Genomic DNA, 16,521 nt, shown 5'->3' with positions numbered 1-16,521 from the left:
AGACCCTCTGTGTCCGCATCAGCACATGTGACCTGTCCGAGTGTTGGAGGGTATGCTCCAGCCTCGGCAGCCTTGGGCTGTGAGAACTGGAAGAGGCCTCTCCACTTCACTCACAGCCCTCTGTGGCCGAGTGTGACTCTGCTTTGTGGGTGACGCAGGTGACAAGGCCAGGCAGCCCTTGGGGGGGCTCCACCCCCAGAGCAGCAGGCGCTCCGCTCCGCACAGGCCGGATCACCAGCGGCGCTCCCTGGAGCCCACGGGGCGCAGGAGGCCCCCTGCTCCCACCCCTCTGCTGGGAAGGAGGCTGGAGGAGGCGGGGCGGACCCCTGCTCCCTCCTCCCTGTCGGCCGCGCGAGCAATGGGCCAGGAGCACGGTGGCAGCTTTCTCTCTCCATTGTTTGGTTTTTCAAACGCATGGAAGCAGGTCCCCTGCCACAAGCACACAGCATCAGCGTCCCCAGAGGTGGCCACCGTGCCAACAGGGACAAGGACACGGAGCCGCCGGGCGACGGCTGTCACACTGCAGTGCGCGTGGGTGTGCTGGGCTGCTTCAGCCGCAGGGTTCGGCACAGCCAGCCCACGAAGTCCACCTCCTCCGCCTCGGAGCGCTTGATGAAGGCGTGGTTCTGAAAGAGGCGGGGCGTCAGTGGCAGCCTGGGACCCCGGCCCTGCTCAGGTGACCTGGGTGTCTTCTGTGGGGTACCCTGGCCTCTACCTGCTCCAGGCACTAACTCCACTCAGAACAGCAGCACACACAAGACTAGGTGAGGGTGTGCTTGGGCAGGCTGCCGCCTCCTTCAAGGGCAGGCTTGGGTGGGAAACAGAAGGACTCAGGGGCCCATGGGCTGATCACAGGGGAGCAAGGACACCCCACTCCTCGGTCTTCAATTTCTTCTTTTGTCATTGTTGACTTTTGACACAGGGTTTCTCTGTGTAGCCCTGGCTGTCCTGGAACTCACTCTGTAGACCAGACTGGCCTCGAACTCACAGAGATCCCCCTGCCTCTGCCTCCCCAGTGCTGGGGTTAAAGGCGTGCGCCACCACCTAGTCGCTTTTCTTTCTGAGACAGTCTCATGTAGTCTAGGCTAGTTTTAATCTTCTATGCAAGGACGACCTTGAAATTTTGATCCTTGTATCTGAACTTCCTGCATGCCAGGAAGACGCGTGTGTGCCTAGGCTGGACGCCCCGTGTGGCGTGGCAGGCATGCACCCCCATACCCAGCTCAGGCACCTGTGTCCATCTCTGGAGTGGACAGGGATGCACAAGCTACGACTAGCATGGCTGTCCTTCTCAGGGGCCTAAGAAATAGACAGATGGCTCTTAAACCAGATTAGGCCTGTCCAGCAGGAGTGCTGAGCTCTGCCCTCAGTCCCACCCCGTGAGAGGAGGAGGGTGTCCAGGGTGCAGGCAAACAAGAGCATTTGCACGTCACAGACAATCCCGGCCTCACAGGGGGCCCAGGCCTTGGTGGCTGGGGTGGAGGTGGCCTCTGGGCAGCATGATGTGGCCATGTGGACAGCCCCACAGGACCCCGGGCTTAGGTCACATCTCCACTCACCATCAGCATCTTCAGATCCGCCCGCTCCGCTGGGTTCTTAATGAGGCTGGCATGGAGGGGGGGCGGGGGGAGACAAGATGGGAATGTCACTCAGTAGCTACAGCTCAGGATTCAAAGGTGTGTGTGTTGGGGGGTCTGCCCATCACACCTTTGATTTTTATTATTTTGGGGTCTTATGTCCACCAGACTGGCTTGAACTCACTAGCAGGGTGACCTTGAACTCCAGAGTGCTGGGATATCAGGAGTGCACCCCCAGCCCCTCCCCCACAGCTAACTTTCTAGTGCTCTAGCAAACGCAGAGAGCTCGGTGGCCCCACGCCTGGCAGACAAGTGGCCTGCCTCCTGGACCCTTGTGCTCAGCTAACCCCTCAGATGTCCACTGGGTGGACCCCCAAGCCCCCAGCCCCCAGGCAGTGGATCCTGAATGTTTATGAGGGACACCGTGCGCCCCCCGCGTGCCCACAGTGGTCCAGAGCCCGCGGCTGGAGTGTGGGGCCATCTCCCTACCCCAGGGCCCCTCCTCACCATTTATTCACGAACTCCTGGAAGTCCGGGCTGAACACGCCACTGGGCAGCTTGGGAGGCGGCTGGGGGGGACAGCAAGGGTCACTGGGGTGGCTGCAGCCGCGCTGGCCACTCCCTCACTGTGCTGGGCGCCTCCAGTTCAGCTCCTCAACACTATCAAGTGGGCGGGCGGGCAGGCGGGGACGCCCGTGGACAGGCCGAGCCCTTCCGTGAAGGGTGGCCCCAGGACTTCCTGGGAGAAGCTTCGCTGGCGGAGCGCGAGTCACCGCCAGGAACAGTGGCAGCCCTGTCACAGGCTACAACCCCCCCCCCAAGGCAGTCGCAGGCGGCCAGGAGGGCCCCTCGCCCCTGGAGATGTTCACCCACCCATGACCTTGGTCCCTTCCGGACACCTGCTTGGATTTGTGTTCCATTATCAGCTGCCCGACCTTTTGAGTAAGGGTCTCCCAGTGTAGCTAAGATTGATTTGGAAATCACTATGTGACTGAACTCGAGGCCATCCTCCTGTCTCGTCCTCTGGCACAAGGGTACTAGGTTAGAAGCAAGTCTGCCCTAGGAGCTCACTGAACCCAAACTTGAGGGCAGCATCTAACTTCCCCCTGGAGGAGGCAGGGGCAATGGAGGGCTGTGGGAAATTTTCCCCTTCCGTGTGTGGTCCTGAGGAGGCTTATAAACCGGCCCTCACTGGGGGATTCGAGGCAGCTCTTCCATGCCCTCAACCCTCTTCCTATGGAGATGGCCACAGTACTAGCCCAGGCTGGCCCACACTGACCTCGACTCAGAGCTTCCCGCCTGAGCTTCTGAGGAGCTGGGGTCACAGGCCCGCTGGCCGCACCTGACTGGTTTTTACTAAGCGGGGCCGCCAGGTGCCCAGCCCACAGCATCTGCAACAGGACTGCCGTTTCCATCCCCAGGCAACACCCACAGTGGCCAGCTAATTCCCCAACCAAAGTGCCCGAAGGCCAAGGGCACACACCTCATTTACGATGTAGTCCAGCAGCTCAAAGATGGCCATGGCAGGTCGGCTGTCCATCCCATGACCTACTCAGCAGGACAAAGGACAGGTAACGGGGGATAAAACCTAAGAGGGTGCCCTGCCCGACCTCAGTCCTGCGCCCCTGCAGATCTGTCCCAAGGATTGCTGTTCCGCCTGGGGATGCTTCCAGCCCAGGCAGCCACAGCCCCTGGCGCTCTGCAGGCCTGGCGGGGGTGGGGTGGGGGTGGTGGAGTCTGGAGACTAAGCAAGGACAGGGAAGTGACCTTGCACAGCATGAGGTCCTGGTGGCCAGCAGCTGAGCTGTGCGGTTTGCCGTCCTGCCACGGGGTGCTGCTTTGGGAAGGTGCTGGCTAGTGAGCTAGCCTGGTGTCACTAAGGGGGCAGCTGGGAGCATGCCCTGCAATCCAGTGTCAGGGTGAGCAGCTGGCGTGGGGTGCAGGGCAGGGAGGGCCCCGCCCATTAAAGACATGACAGTCACACACTGGCCACCGAGACATGCAGGGACCTCCCCAGACACTGTGCCACACGTCAGTGTGGACTCCCTGATAGGAAATGTCCACAGGGGACTGGAGGCCAGGTGATAGCGTATGTGAATGTGACTTCCTGTAGGGGTGGTCAAATGTTCTAGAACCAGCTAGAACGTCCGGCTGTTCTCATCTCTGGAAGTGCTAACCACTGGGCGGCAGGGTCTCCAGGAAGCAAGCTCAGTGTTTACGACTTGTTCCAGCAGTTACAAAGACACCCACACCCCAACAAGCACCCGGCCCTCTGCAGAGGCTCTGTCCCCACATCAGGACTCTGTCCCTGACCCTCAGTGGCCAAGGTGGCCACTCGAAGGGCTGGACGTCTACCCGGAGCCCTGGCAGCTGGTCTGCCCTTCCTGTGCCAGCCGAGGCCCCGTCCTGGGGATGTCACTGGGTCGAGTGCAGGCTGCAGACAGCGTCTGGCTCCCTCTATTCCCAGCCCCCATTTACTCAGTCCCTGAGGAAATGCTGGGAAACCCAGCAGCTGGCCCAGGCCTGACCCAGAGTGCGGCTTCCAGGTCTCCGTCGGCAGCGACAGGTGCTGCAGACCAAGGGGTGAGGCGCACACTGCCTCCAGCTCTGTCCCCAGGAAGCCCAGGACCATCTGAGGACTGCTGACCACAGCATGCCCTGCTCCGGGGACAGCTGGTACAGAGAAAGGGCCAGCAGGGTGGCAGCTGGTCCCCTCCCCACCCCACCCCTCCCCAGCAAGATGCCCTGTCCCGTACCACTGATGGGGCGTCCAGGCGGCCTGGGCCGCGGCGAGACACTATGAGGCTCTCCATCCGCACCATCGACCACAGGCCGGCCAAAGCTGGCCTCTAGTTCCTTGGCATCAGGTGGGGGGATGGGGTACCTCCCGATGGCCAGCTCCACCAGCGACAGTCCCATGCTCCAGATGTCTGACTGCACAGAGTAATGCGTGCCCTGCAGCCGCTCTGGCTGTCGGAGAGGAGACAGGAACAGAGCTGGGGACGGCAGCCACAGGACAGGGCCACACACAACCGCAGACCCCACTGGGGATGTGTGCAGAGGGCCAGGACACTCACAGACATGTAGGAGCGTGTCCCCACAAACGAGTTGGCCATGGAGTCAATCAGCTGGCCGCTCACCCCGAAGTCACACAGCTTGATCTCGCCACGAGAGTTCACCAGGATATTGGAGGGCTTCACATCTGGAGACAGGGCAGGGGTAAGGCTGTGCCTGCTGCGGCCCACCCACGCAAGCCAGAGCATGCTCACCTCTGTGCATGCCTGCTGCAGCCCACCCACACAAGCCCGAGCACGCTCACCTCTGTGCATGCCTGCTGCAGCCCACCCACACAAGCCCGAGCACGCTCACCTCTGTGCATGATCTGGTGCTTCTCCCGGAGGTACGCCAGGCCCCGGAGCACCTGCAGGGGAGCAGCAGAGTGGCCCCACGCCTGGTCACAGCTGAGTCGCCTCTGTGCCGAGGGCACCAGGCCTAGGCTGCAATGCGCCTCCCCAGCCACAGGAGGACAGTGCCACGGCAGCGGTGACACATGGGTTCCCAGCCCAGGCCACTGTCTGTAGTGCAGGCGCAGGCAGCCTCACTGCAACCCTCTGCCTTGGCCCCCAACTGCTGAGATGGCAGGTGGGTGGCAGCAGGCCGGTCACGTTTCCTGTGGTCCCAGCTGACCTGAACTCTGTGCAGATCAAGCTACCCGTCTCCTGATGCTGGGTGGTGCACACCTCCATACCCAGCTCGGTGTCGTCATGGAGGGGCTAGCAGAGGACCCCAAATGGCCTGGGACGTGACCTGCTTCGTCTCCTAGGGAGGGGCTGCCGGTGGAGAGCAGCAGCTGCGAACTCACCGCAATGCTGACCTTCCCCAGGATGTCCTCAGGGATCCGCTTGGCCTCCTTCAGTACCTGGTCCAGCGAGCCGCCGTCCTGCACACAGAGCCGAGAGCAGCTGAGCTGCTGCTGTCAGGGAACCCGGCCGGGCTGGGGGCCGGGGGGGGGGGGGGGGGGGGGGGGGGGGGGGGGGGGGGGGGGGGCGGGCTGGGGGCCGGGCTGGGGGCCGGGCTGGGGGCCGGGCTGGGGTAGCGCTGGCCTAGCAAGTACAATGCCTCGGGTTTGGTCCTTGGCTCCAGGGGGTCGGGATGGAGAAGTGGGGGACCCGGCCCCCAGCAGCCTTCACTTTCCACAGGTCCCAGGCAGTGTGGTCTAGGAGGCCGTGGAGCCTGACCTTGCGTGAGGGTGACACACTGCACCTGCCAAGAGGCAGCTCCCTGCACCAGGGGCTGTGGGGAACGGTGCTGACCCTCGAGCCCGTGGGCGGGAAGGGATGGCCTGGTTCACAGCCTCCGCCTGGGGTAGGCTGCCTCACGCCAGGGCACGGCCCCGCCTCCAGCTGGGCCAGGACACTGGGCAACCACCACCAGGCTGTCACACCCGTGTGCATTTCCAAATCACCACCGGAAAACCGGACCTCAGAAAACGAGGTCAGAAAGGGTCCCCTGGCCCCCAGCAACAGTGCTCGGAGGGACACACAGGGCAGGGCCTGGAGCCCTCGGCTTTGTGCCACACCGAGACTGGGGTGACTCGGGCGAGGCGGGCTGCTGTCTCCTGAGGTGCTGAGGAGGGCCTGGCCTGCCTCCCCCGACTGTGCACCAGGCTCTCCCCGCATGTGACAGCTGCACACACCCCAGGCACGGCTGAGAGTCTGGGGTGAGCTCAGATGATCACAGCCTGGTCACAGTGTGCAGGGCGCGATGGAGGCCGTGGAGGCTCCTGCCCGACCCTGCGTGTGCCTCCAGGGCTTCAGGACCGCCACCATGACAGTGGTGGGGGATACCGGTTCACCATGGAGATGTGTGCACGGTTCACCATGGAGAGACGTGTGCACGGTTCACCATGGAGATGTGTGCACGGTTCACCATGGAGAGATGTGTGCACGGTTCACCATGGAGGGAGGTGTGCACGGTTCACCATGGAGGGACGTGTGCACGGTTCACCATGGAGGGAGGTGTGCACGGTTCACCATGGAGACATGTGTGCACGGTTCACCATGGAGAGATGTGTGCACGGTTCACCATGGAGGGATGTGCTGCTGTCTCCCCTGGCCTGCCTAAGGCACCTGACTGGTCTGATAAAAAGCTGAGTGACCAATAGCGAGGGAGGAGGTCAAGGCGGGCCTTCCAGGCAGGGAGACTAAGTGGGAGGAGAATTTAGGCTGGGGTGGAGACAGCGGGGCCGACACAGAGCAGGACAGACAGAATCAAAGGTAGGCGAGTAGAAACAGGTTAAACTGAGGCACAGGAGCCAGCGGGACGAGACTACGCTAAGGCCGAGCACTCGCGATGACTATGAAGTCTCCGCGTCTGGACTCGGGAGCTGGTTGGCAGCAAAGAAAACTCCAACCATGTCGCCGAGAGAGAGAGCATCACCTACTTCCTGTGAAAGACTCAAACAAGACAGACTCACTGAGCTCAGAGGCTCCTGCCTTCCCTCCCTGTGCAGCTGAAGACTCCAGCAGGTCCCTAGCAGGTGCCACACTCATGACACACAACAGCGGCTTCTCTACGTGACAAGTGGGTCTTCAGGGGGTGCTGGGAAGGTGGCCGGGCCCCTGAGGTGGTCCTGAGGGGAGCAAGGCCTTGGATGGGATGGCAGGACCCCAGCTTCTTCCTCCCCTATCCTTGGTTTCCAGGTATGGGGTGTGCAGCTCTGCCACACTTGGCAGACAACATTCCAGCTGCGGCTGGAACATTCCAGATCAGAGACAAGAGCTCTGTGCACACAAGCTGTGGGCGGAGACCAGAGGTCCTGTCTGCCCAAGGCCAGGCCCCGCACACGACACAGCTAGGCCTGGGTATCATCTTGCCCTCCCCAAGGTCTTGCTGAAGTGGCCACCACAGCTGCACCAGAGGCCACAGCCGCACCCTCCCGAGGGACAGGTTGAGGAGGGGGAGGAGCCACTAATCCCAGCTGAGGACTGCCCACTGCGGCCGGTCTCTGACTGGACCCTGGGGAGCCAGACACAAACTGCGGGTGGGCCAGGGCCAGGGCCAGCCACATGGCTGCCCAACACCACCCCGAGGGAGGAGAGTGTTTCTCCCAGGACACACCCGTGGCCGGTGATCTACGATTTAAAACCAAATTCCATCTGCAGGAGGGCAGAGCGGGCCTTTGGCTTTGGGACGCCCGTGCGGCCCTGTGTACACGCCTGTGTACCCGCCGGCTCTGCCTCCCTGGTGCCGGGATGGTGGACCAACACCGCCTGGCTCGGGTTTGTTCTGTTCAGAGACAGAGCGAGCCTTACTCTGTAGCTCAAGCTGGCCTCAAATTCAAGGCAACCCTCCTGCCTCTGGGAGCCTCCTGCACGACCCTTGCCCAGTGTGGGAGTCCCTGCGGGCTGGGGCACTCCTGCAGCAGAGCCTCGCTGGGCTGTGGCAATCAGTCAGGGTCCTGGACACAGGACAGAGTCCCCTTCCTACAGGGGACCAGGAGGCCTTTGACCCCACAGTCACCCTGGGAAGGGGTAGGAGAAGACCCCACACCCAGTGCGCTCACCCCTGCGGCAAGCAGGGCGCAGGGCGGGCTCAGGAAGGGACAGGGCCAGGCCAGTGAGGGGCTCCCGAGGGCTGGGTGCGTCTTGCTCACTTCCACTTCCTGCTTCCCATACAAAACAGGTCTGGTGCCTGGCCGGCCACCCTCGCTGGCCCACCCTCCACCCTGCCCGAGTCTGGAGACCCAGACTGTTATCTCGAGAGAGAGGTTCACGGCTCCTAGGAGAGCAGGGCCCAGGCGCCTGGGTGCATTCTCCCCACCCCAGAGCATGGCGAACAGCTCCTGGAGCGGGAACCCCATCCCACAGCGAGCAAGTGCTGGTGTGGGAGCCCACTCCGGCGGCAGGGGCGGTGGCAGGCGGGGCGCTCACCATGTGCTCCATGCAGATGCTGATCTCGCCGTCGCTGTAGAAGGCCCCGTAGAAGCCCACGATGTACGGGGAGTTGCATTCATGCAGCACCTGCAGCTCCCGGATGATCTGGTTCCGCACGGCCGGCTTGATCTCCAGGTGGATCAGCTGCAGGGGAAGGGGCTGTCAGAGGGGGGCGCTCTGGCCACCGAGCCCCCCAGACCAACCCTGGGCGCGTGCCTGTGAGGAGGGAGGCCACCGCCCACATGGCCTCTGTCCCCAGTGCCTGCAGTGGGCGCTCGGGTCCCCGGTGGACGGCAGGCACACCACGTGCTTGCCCACGCGGGAATATCATTCACATGAGCAAGGGACAGGAGACCCACCATGTGGAGGCACTCCACAGGAAATGCCCAAACAGGCCAATCCCAAAGGGCTGTGGGCCTGTGGGAGCCAGAGAGGGTTAGGGGCCAGCTCGGGGGATGCAGAGTTCTAGTCTGTCAGGGAAACCGGCCTAGAATAAGATTTAAAAAAGGGAAAGTAGGCTGGGCGGTGGTGGCGCACGCCTTTAATCCCAGGCCTCGGGAGGCAGAGGCAGGAGGATTTCTGTGAGTTTGAGGCCAGCCTGGGCTACAGAGTGAGATCCAGGACAGCCAGGGCTACACAGAGATACCCCATCTCAGTAAAACCAAAAAAAAAAAAAAAAAAAAAGAACAGCCATTCTATCCTTGTGAGGAGGAAAATGTGCCATGCTCACGTGAATTACATGTCAACCAAGATGTTTAACCAAGCTACCCATGCACCCAGGCAACAGCAGCACCCCGTCTTCCTCCAGGCCCGCCAGTCCCAGAGCAAGGCCTCAGTGATCACTCAGCTGCTCCCCATCCTCCCAGAGAGGAGTCCACACAGAAGAGATGGTATGAGGAAGGAGCCAGAGTCCACAAGCCTGGAACCGGCGCCCAGTGGGGAGCAGCCACGGCCAGGTGTGCACCCTGGAAGCTGGTGTGGCCAGGCAGGAAGCACAGGCAGAGCCTGCAAGGCAGGCCTAGGGTCCGTGGGGCCCTCCAGGTCCACAGCACATCCCACGGTCCACAAGGCAGGCTCTGGCTCACACCCAGAACCGGGGAAAACAAAATGAGGTGCCACCACTGCTCCACGGCTGGCCATGGGCATGTGGGCAGCCTGGAGATGAGAGGAATCCTCTGCTGGACAAGGCAGGGGTCAGAGGTTGGGGAGGGATGGGCTGAGGTGGGAATGCCTGCTGGGGACCCACAGAGAAACTGCAGCCAGGTGTCACTGGTGTGGCTAGTGCACAGGAAGGGTGGTCAGGGCAGGCTAGGGAGGTCTTTTCACAAGGCCACCTAGGGAAGGGTACTGGGCATGAAGCACCAGCTGAGCTCAGGACAGGTGAGGGTGATTCCGGCCATGGCCATAGCTGAAATGCGTAGGAAGTGACCCTGTGACCTCCTGGTCCCTGTAGGTCCTGCAAAGATCCGTATGCCAGGCCTGACCCCACTGTTAGTCCTGAATGGGGTGCCCAGCACCGCCCCACCCCATCTCAGCAGGCCAAGGAGGGCGTCCTGGTGCTCCTTCCTCCCGGGGCCATGCAGTGTGGACATCCCAGCACAGGCTCACACCCCGAGAAGGGTCTGGTTCAGGGGCACCTGCTTCTCGGGCAGAGCCTGCTGTTCACCAGCACCGTTTCACTGGAAACCAACCATCTACTCCCTCGTGTTCAAAACCACCCAACAGGCTCCGAGATGGCTCAGTGGTTACGAGCACCTGCAGCTCGTGCAGGGGCCCTGGGCGCTGTTTCCAGCACCCATGCAGCTCTCCCAGCCACGGGAACTCTACCTCAGAGGAGCCAGTGCCCGCTTCTTGCCTCTGGGCACCCACAGACACGCTTTTTATGGTTTGTTTTTTTTTTTTTTTTTTTTTTTTAAGTTAAAACCAAGCCGGGCTTGGTGGTGCACACCTTCAATCCTGGCTCTTGGGAGGCAGAAGCAGGCGGATCTCTGAGTTCAAGGCCAGCCTCGGCTACAGAGTGACTTTCAGGACAACCAGGACTACACAGAGAAACCCCGTCTCGAAGAGCCAAAATAAATAAAACCACAAAACGGAAGCCCACAGTGGGGACACAGACCTGAGGCTGAGGCAGGGGGAGGGGGAGTGAGAAGTCCAGGCCAGCCTGAGCAACAGAGCAAGATCTTTGCCAGCCTGGCACAAAGGTGCACACCTTTAATGCCAGCACTCAGGAAGCAGAGGCAGGTGGATCTTTGTTGAGTTTGAGGCCAGCCTGGTCTACACAGTGAGTTCTAAAATAACCACAGCTACATAGTGAGATCCTGTCTCAAAAGACAAAAAGAAAAGATCTTCCCTCAAAAGCACACCGAGCCAAACCACAGCAGAAAACAGGTAGCAGAGATGGTATCTCACACAAAGGATGAGCATCCCTCATCTGAGAGCCACAAACATTCCCGAACCCCAAATGCTCAAGCAGGCTAGGACAGTAGCCCAGGCTAGTCCGGGCCTCCTCAGGGCCTGCTCCCCTGCTTCCCTGACCCAGCCCCCCACAACACTCGGTCCAACCAACAACTGTGGTGAGCCCATGCCTTCTCCTCAGCCCCAGGACCTCCAAGTGTTTGGACACGGAGCTGTGGGGGTCTAGGTCCACTCTGAGAACTTTGGGCGAGCTGGAAGTGAACGCACAGCAGAGACGACCCAGCGTGCAGCAGAGACCCAGCGTGCAGCAGAGACCCAGCGTGCATCAGGCCTTCCGAGTCAGCAAGGCGGCAGATGAGGGAGGCTCTCGATCGCAGTGTCGTGGGTAGGATTACTGACGCCCGTGGGACGTCAGCGGTCCTGAGGCAGAGGAGGACGCACTGGGGGAAGGACAGTGCGGGGAGCTCCCACAGGCGTGCCAACCCCCGATGAGGAGCCGGGTACGCGTGTTACCAGCTCCCAGTGGCATCCACTGCCACCGCTGAGCGGGCAAGCCAGGACCGGGCTGCTTCCCAGCGCCGGGTGGCTGCTGAGCGATGCCAGCAGCGACTGGGAGGCCAGGATGCCGAGGCGCCGAGCTCCTGGTACAGCCACGGCAGTCGGTACTCCGGAACCACGGGAGCATGGAGCTCACCCGGGAGCCAGCCTGGGCGACTGGGAAGGACATCTCTGGTCCAGGCTGAGCCTGGAGGAGGGACTCCCAAGGCCGACACCCATCCACCTGATCCAGAAACTTCTCTGCCGCCTCCTTAGTCCTGAAGGAGGGGAACAGCAGCCTGGGGCTGCTCGGCTGGCACTGTGCTGGCCTGGCCTGGCGGCCCATGTGTCTCTGGCAGGCTGAATTCATAGCAGCCATCTTGTGCATCTTGAACACAGCCCTGGACACTCGGATCTCTGCTGCCCCAGAAGTTTCCCAGAGAAGCTGAGTCTGCGGGAAAACACTGAACTGCCCCGGTACAGACTCGACTGCAGGTGTCTATGTGTCCTCTGCTGACCGTGGGGGCCTTGAGCAGGGCCATCCATCAGGGAGATGTAGAGATGGGATGCAAGGGTTGGACGTCACTTCCTCTGTGACCAGAGGCAGAGTAGGCAAGATGGGCAGGCTCCAGTGCAACAGATTCAGCAGGCTCCACCTCTGACAAACGTCGGAGCAGCCGGTCCAGAGCCTGGCCCACGGAGCAGCACGGGCCTTTCCGAGAGCATGCGATCCTGACGCGGGCCCCGCCTTGCTCTCAGTGTGCCACGAGCCAGCCACGGACTTCCAACAACCACACATGCACACAGCTCTGCACACGCTGCCCTTGCCAGGGAGCAGTTGGCACGGAGATGTGGCTTCTAGGTCACACAAGCTTCGGGTAGAAAAGCCACTTGCCGTGGAGAAGCAGCTGCCAGCTCAGGTGTGTTACAGCCCACTGGAGTCCTGCTGACCCTGCCCGGCTCAAGCCACAAAGGGCCTGGGACTGGAGGTCAAGGATGTCGCTGGACCAGCCACAAAAGCAAAAATGGAGTGTGCAGGCATGTTGGGCCTTCTGTATGGTCCCTGGCGGCAGATAACCACACGAGGCAGAGCTGGCCAAGGGGGCGGCGTGGAGCTCTCCAAGTAACTCCATACAGGAGTGACCTGCATCCAGATGTCTGCCGAGGCTCAGCATGTCAGGGAGCCCTGGGTTCCCACAATGACCCAGGCCCCTCCTAGGGGTCCCCTGCTGCCCTCGAGTGCCATAGTTCTCTGCACAAGGCAGGCAGATTCCAGGGTGCAGCGATACACTCTCGACAGGAGAGGCTGGGCAGGGAAGATGTGCGTTTTGCTCCACAGCCCACGCGAGACTTCTAGAAACACCAAGTGTGCCGACACCAGCATCCCGGTGTGCGGCTGTGGCCACTGACTGTAGCCTCCCCTTTCCACACCTCAAGGGGACTCTCGGCAGTAAGGGCGAGGAACCGCAGACAGGCAGTGAGCACAGCTTGGCGGCCCCTCGCGTCTCACTGGCCAAAGCCCTGGGGCCCGGGCGCACTCACGCAGCAGCCTCCCTGTGGCCGTGACGTCAGCGAAGCCGAGCCTGAGCTTTCACACCAGAGAAAAGCGGCCGACAGAACCGTGACGGAGAGGACCTCATCCAACCAGCAGGAGCTGGAAAGCGGGGTGCTGCTCCAGAGTGGCCTTCGGGCTCTTCGGAGGCTCAGCACGGAGGCTCACCCATCGTCACACGCACATGCTCCTTCTCGGGGCGGCGCTCGCCTGGCGTACCGAGGCCGGGTCAATCCCCAGCTCCAGACGGAACCCGTCCTTCCGCCGTGTGCATGTGCGCGCCTGGCAGTCCTGATGCTCTCGAGACCAGACTGAAGGACTTGTTTAGTTTTCCATGCAGGGTCTTATGTAGCCCAGGCTGGCCTGGAACTCCGAATGTAGCTGAAGATGGCCTTGCACTCTTGATCCTCCTGGGACAACAGGCGTGCACCACATGCCTGGCTTATGTGGTGCCAGGGATGGAACCTACCTCTGCCCACTGAGCCAAGGCTACCCCACAGACCATCACAGAGTAACAGACATGCAGACTCCATGTGTGGCCTTGTTCTAGCTGTCAGTCAGTCAGCAGTTCACAGTCCAGTCCTGGCAATAGTTTTGTCTTGGATGAGGAAGAACCTGGGGTCTGGTACATGCTAGGCCAGCACTCCCCAATACACCACATCCCCAGCCCCAGAATGTGGCAGGAGCAGGAAATCTCTGTGTTCTAGGTCAGCCAGGGCTACGCAGTGAGACCCTGCTCGGTATCACACGGTTGACAGGAAGCTGAGGACAGCATGGATGCCCACCCTGACCACCTTACCTTTCTGGCCATGATGAGGCCTGACGGCCTGTGCTGGGCCTTCGTGACCACACCGCCATTGCCAGCGCCCAGCTCTGAGATCCTCTCGAAGTCATCGTCCTTGAGTTCGCCAACCTTGGCCTTCTGAGTAAGGAAAGCCTCCAGCCGCTTCCGCTGCTGCTCATCCAGGTCCAGCTCCTCCAGCTTCTTCTGCAAGTCCACCAGGTTCGCCCTGCAGAGCCCCAGGAGCAGAGGGTGAGCCACGGACTCCACGCCTGCACTCCAGGATCCCCAGGTGGAGGATTGTGACAAGCTGCTCCAGAGAACCCAGGACACACACCCAAGGAGGCGGAGGAGCCAGAGGCCAGGTGTGCCAAGGCCTAGGCCAGGACCTGGTCTTCGCTGAGAGAATTTCGTAGCTGTGCAGCCCAGCACAGCACTGAGAGGGAGGGGCCTGTCGGGCACAGCCGCCGGTGAGGTACCTGTGTGATTGTGCTCATCACACCTGCGGCCTCCCACACCAGCAGGCCCTCTGCCAGGCCCTCACGGGGGTTCTAGGCAGGGGCTCTATCGTTTAGGATGGGGTCTAAAAGCTACCCAGACCGCCCCTCAACTCACTCTGCAGCCTAGGGTGGCTAGGTGATCTTCCTGCCTCAGCCTCGTGGGCTTGGCTTTTACAATTAAGAAATCTGTTGCCAGCCGAGCGGCAGTGGCGCACGCCTTTAATTCCAGCACCCGGGAGGCAGAGCCAGGCAGATCTCTGAGTTCGAGGCCAGCCTGGTCTACAGAGCGAGTTCCAGGACAGGCTCCAAGGCTACACAGAGAAACCCTGTCTGGGGGGGGGGGGCGACGACAAAAAAAATCTGTTTCCACCACTCTGTCTCTTCACCCGTGGGGAAGTGAGACCCTCAAACAAGCCACCCACCCATTCCGCCCTGTTCTCTCACACACCGTGAGCCCCCAAGGACGGGAATAGACTGGTCACCCTCTCAAGACCCCAGGCCCCACCGCAGCCCTTGGGCCTTCAGGCTGCTCCTGTCCTCGACCTCCCGAGGCTCCCACAGGTCACTCCAGCCCTCGGCCTTGGCTGCACGATGCCCCCTCCCCGGCTGACGCCCCCTCCCCGGCTGACGCCCCCTCCCCGGCTGACGCAGCCTCGCTGTGGGATCGGGTCCCCCGGGCACTCTCCCCACACCTCAGTAGCCCGCATGTCATTACTGGCTTCCAGACTGTCAACCTCCCCACCTTTCCCTAGAACGGCACCCCCGGCCATCGTTATACCCTGTGGGGTCCCTCGACATCCACCGTTTCTCAGGTAACCCCACCAACCTGACTTGGCCCTCACTCCCCCGTTCTGTGGGGAGTCCTCCCATCGCGCTGGTACTCCCAGAGAGGGCGCCTCACCCAGGCTCGTCTTCCAGGGGGTCCCCTGGTCTGGTGTCCTACCTGGGACACCTCTCAGTTCTGCAAGCCCAGCCTGGCCCTGCCTCCCCTCCGGGAAACCCTGACACCCAGCCTTATGTGATGGCCCCCTCCACCTGACCCTCTCTCGGGGACGTCCATGCCCACCTCCCACCCCTCACCAGGGCCCCTCCGGCCCCCCACAAGCCAGGGCGGCCTCCCCAGCTCCCCTCATGTGCCTGAGCTACCCCGTCCTCTGTCCCACGCTAACCACGCCTCCCGCACACGTGGAGGGCCTCACCCCTCCCTCACCCCCGGCCCCTCTCGAGCTCACCCCGGGCCCTCAGTTTCCCTCTGACACCAGAGGTCACCCGCAGAGCTGTCCTGTCGGGTTGTCACCGTCCCCACCCTGCCTCCGCCGCTGTCCTCCCGCGGCCCTCGGTCACTCTGTCCGGGACCCCCTCCTCCGAGGCCGGGATGCTCACGGCCACGCCCACTCCAGCTCAGGCCCCGCCCCTCCAGGCTTGGGCCCCGCCCCTCGCCCCTCCAGCTAAACGGCTGTCAGTCCACACGCCTCACCTCTGCGGCCCCGCCCTCCCGCCTGCGGCCCCGCCCTCCCGCCGGGCTTTGTTCTAGCCCCCCACGGCCACGCCCCTCTCCCTCAGTTTCTCCGCGGACCCCGCCCCTCCGGCAAGGCCCCGCCCCCAGCATCTGGCCCCGCCCCTCCCCGAGGCCCCGCCCACTCACTCGGAGGCGCCCTCGCTGGTGGGGGACGGGCCCTCGGCGATGGCGGGGTTGATGGTGAGCGCCGGTAGCACCGGCTTCCTCCGGGCCAGCATCGGGGCTCCGCGGCCGGCGGCGGCGCCTCAGCCGGGGCCCATAGGGGGCGGCGTGGCGCGGGCCCGGGGCTGCGGCCTAGGCCGGGCGGGCGGCGGAAGGCGGCCGAGCCGGGGTGAGCAGGCGGCCGCCGCCGGAGCCGAGCGCAGTCGACGCCGCGGCGCTGCAGCCGGGAGGCAGGGGAGCAGGGGGCGGCCACGAGATCGCGGGCCGGGGTCTCGCGAGAACCTTCCCGCGAGGCTCCGCCCCCCCAGCGAAGGGGCATGCGCGCTGCGGCGCCCCGGCGCTGGCCGGAGAAAGGACGGAGGAGGCGGGCGCTGCGCTACGTCGGCCGCGCGTGCGGGCGGCCGGCTCCCACGCTCCACAGCGCATGCGTCGCAGGCGTGGGGCGGGCTTAGGGGCGCTGACGGACAGGCTGCCCGCGGGGCCCGGCCCGGCCGGGGGGTGGGTGTGCAGAGACCCAGCGGGAGCGTCCCAGACCCCGTGCGT

At 62.8% G+C, this 16,521-nt stretch overlaps 1 protein-coding gene across 1 annotated transcript; it reads right to left on the bottom strand.

Moving 5' to 3' along the window:
- Positions 1-375: 375 nt before the first annotated feature.
- On the bottom strand, positions 376-16,258 carry Map2k2 (mitogen-activated protein kinase kinase 2). Its single transcript, XM_028862735.2, has 11 exons — positions 15,943-16,258; positions 13,816-14,026; positions 8,510-8,656; positions 5,440-5,517; positions 4,947-4,998; positions 4,655-4,779; positions 4,334-4,547; positions 3,061-3,125; positions 2,085-2,146; positions 1,560-1,605; positions 376-626 (listed from the first exon to the last, which is right to left on the bottom strand). The coding sequence occupies exons 1-11, from the start codon at positions 16,032-16,034 to the stop codon at positions 516-518; spliced, it is 1,203 nt and encodes a 400-aa protein (XP_028718568.1). The 5' UTR covers positions 16,035-16,258; the 3' UTR covers positions 376-515.
- Between the last annotated feature and the right edge of the window lie 263 nt (positions 16,259-16,521).

This window comes from Peromyscus leucopus, chromosome 22, assembly GCF_004664715.2.
Source record: "Peromyscus leucopus breed LL Stock chromosome 22, UCI_PerLeu_2.1, whole genome shotgun sequence".
In the NCBI taxonomy this organism is placed as follows: domain Eukaryota; kingdom Metazoa; phylum Chordata; class Mammalia; order Rodentia; family Cricetidae; genus Peromyscus; species Peromyscus leucopus.
The sequence above is the reverse complement of the archived record's forward strand: the minus strand, read 5'-3'. Positions and strand labels throughout refer to the sequence as shown.

Coding starts and splice junctions, on each gene's coding strand:
- Map2k2 (XM_028862735.2), bottom strand. CDS start 16,034: ATGCTGGCCCGGAGGAAGCCGGTGCTACCGGCGCTCACCATCAACCCC. Junction 5,518..8,509: donor GCATCTGCATGGAGCACATG/GTGAGCGCCCCG, acceptor CTCTGTGTGCAG/GACGGCGGCTCGCTGGACCA. Junction 1,606..2,084: donor CAGGAGTTCGTGAATAAATG/GTGAGGAGGGGC, acceptor CCTCCATGCCAG/CCTCATTAAGAACCCAGCGG.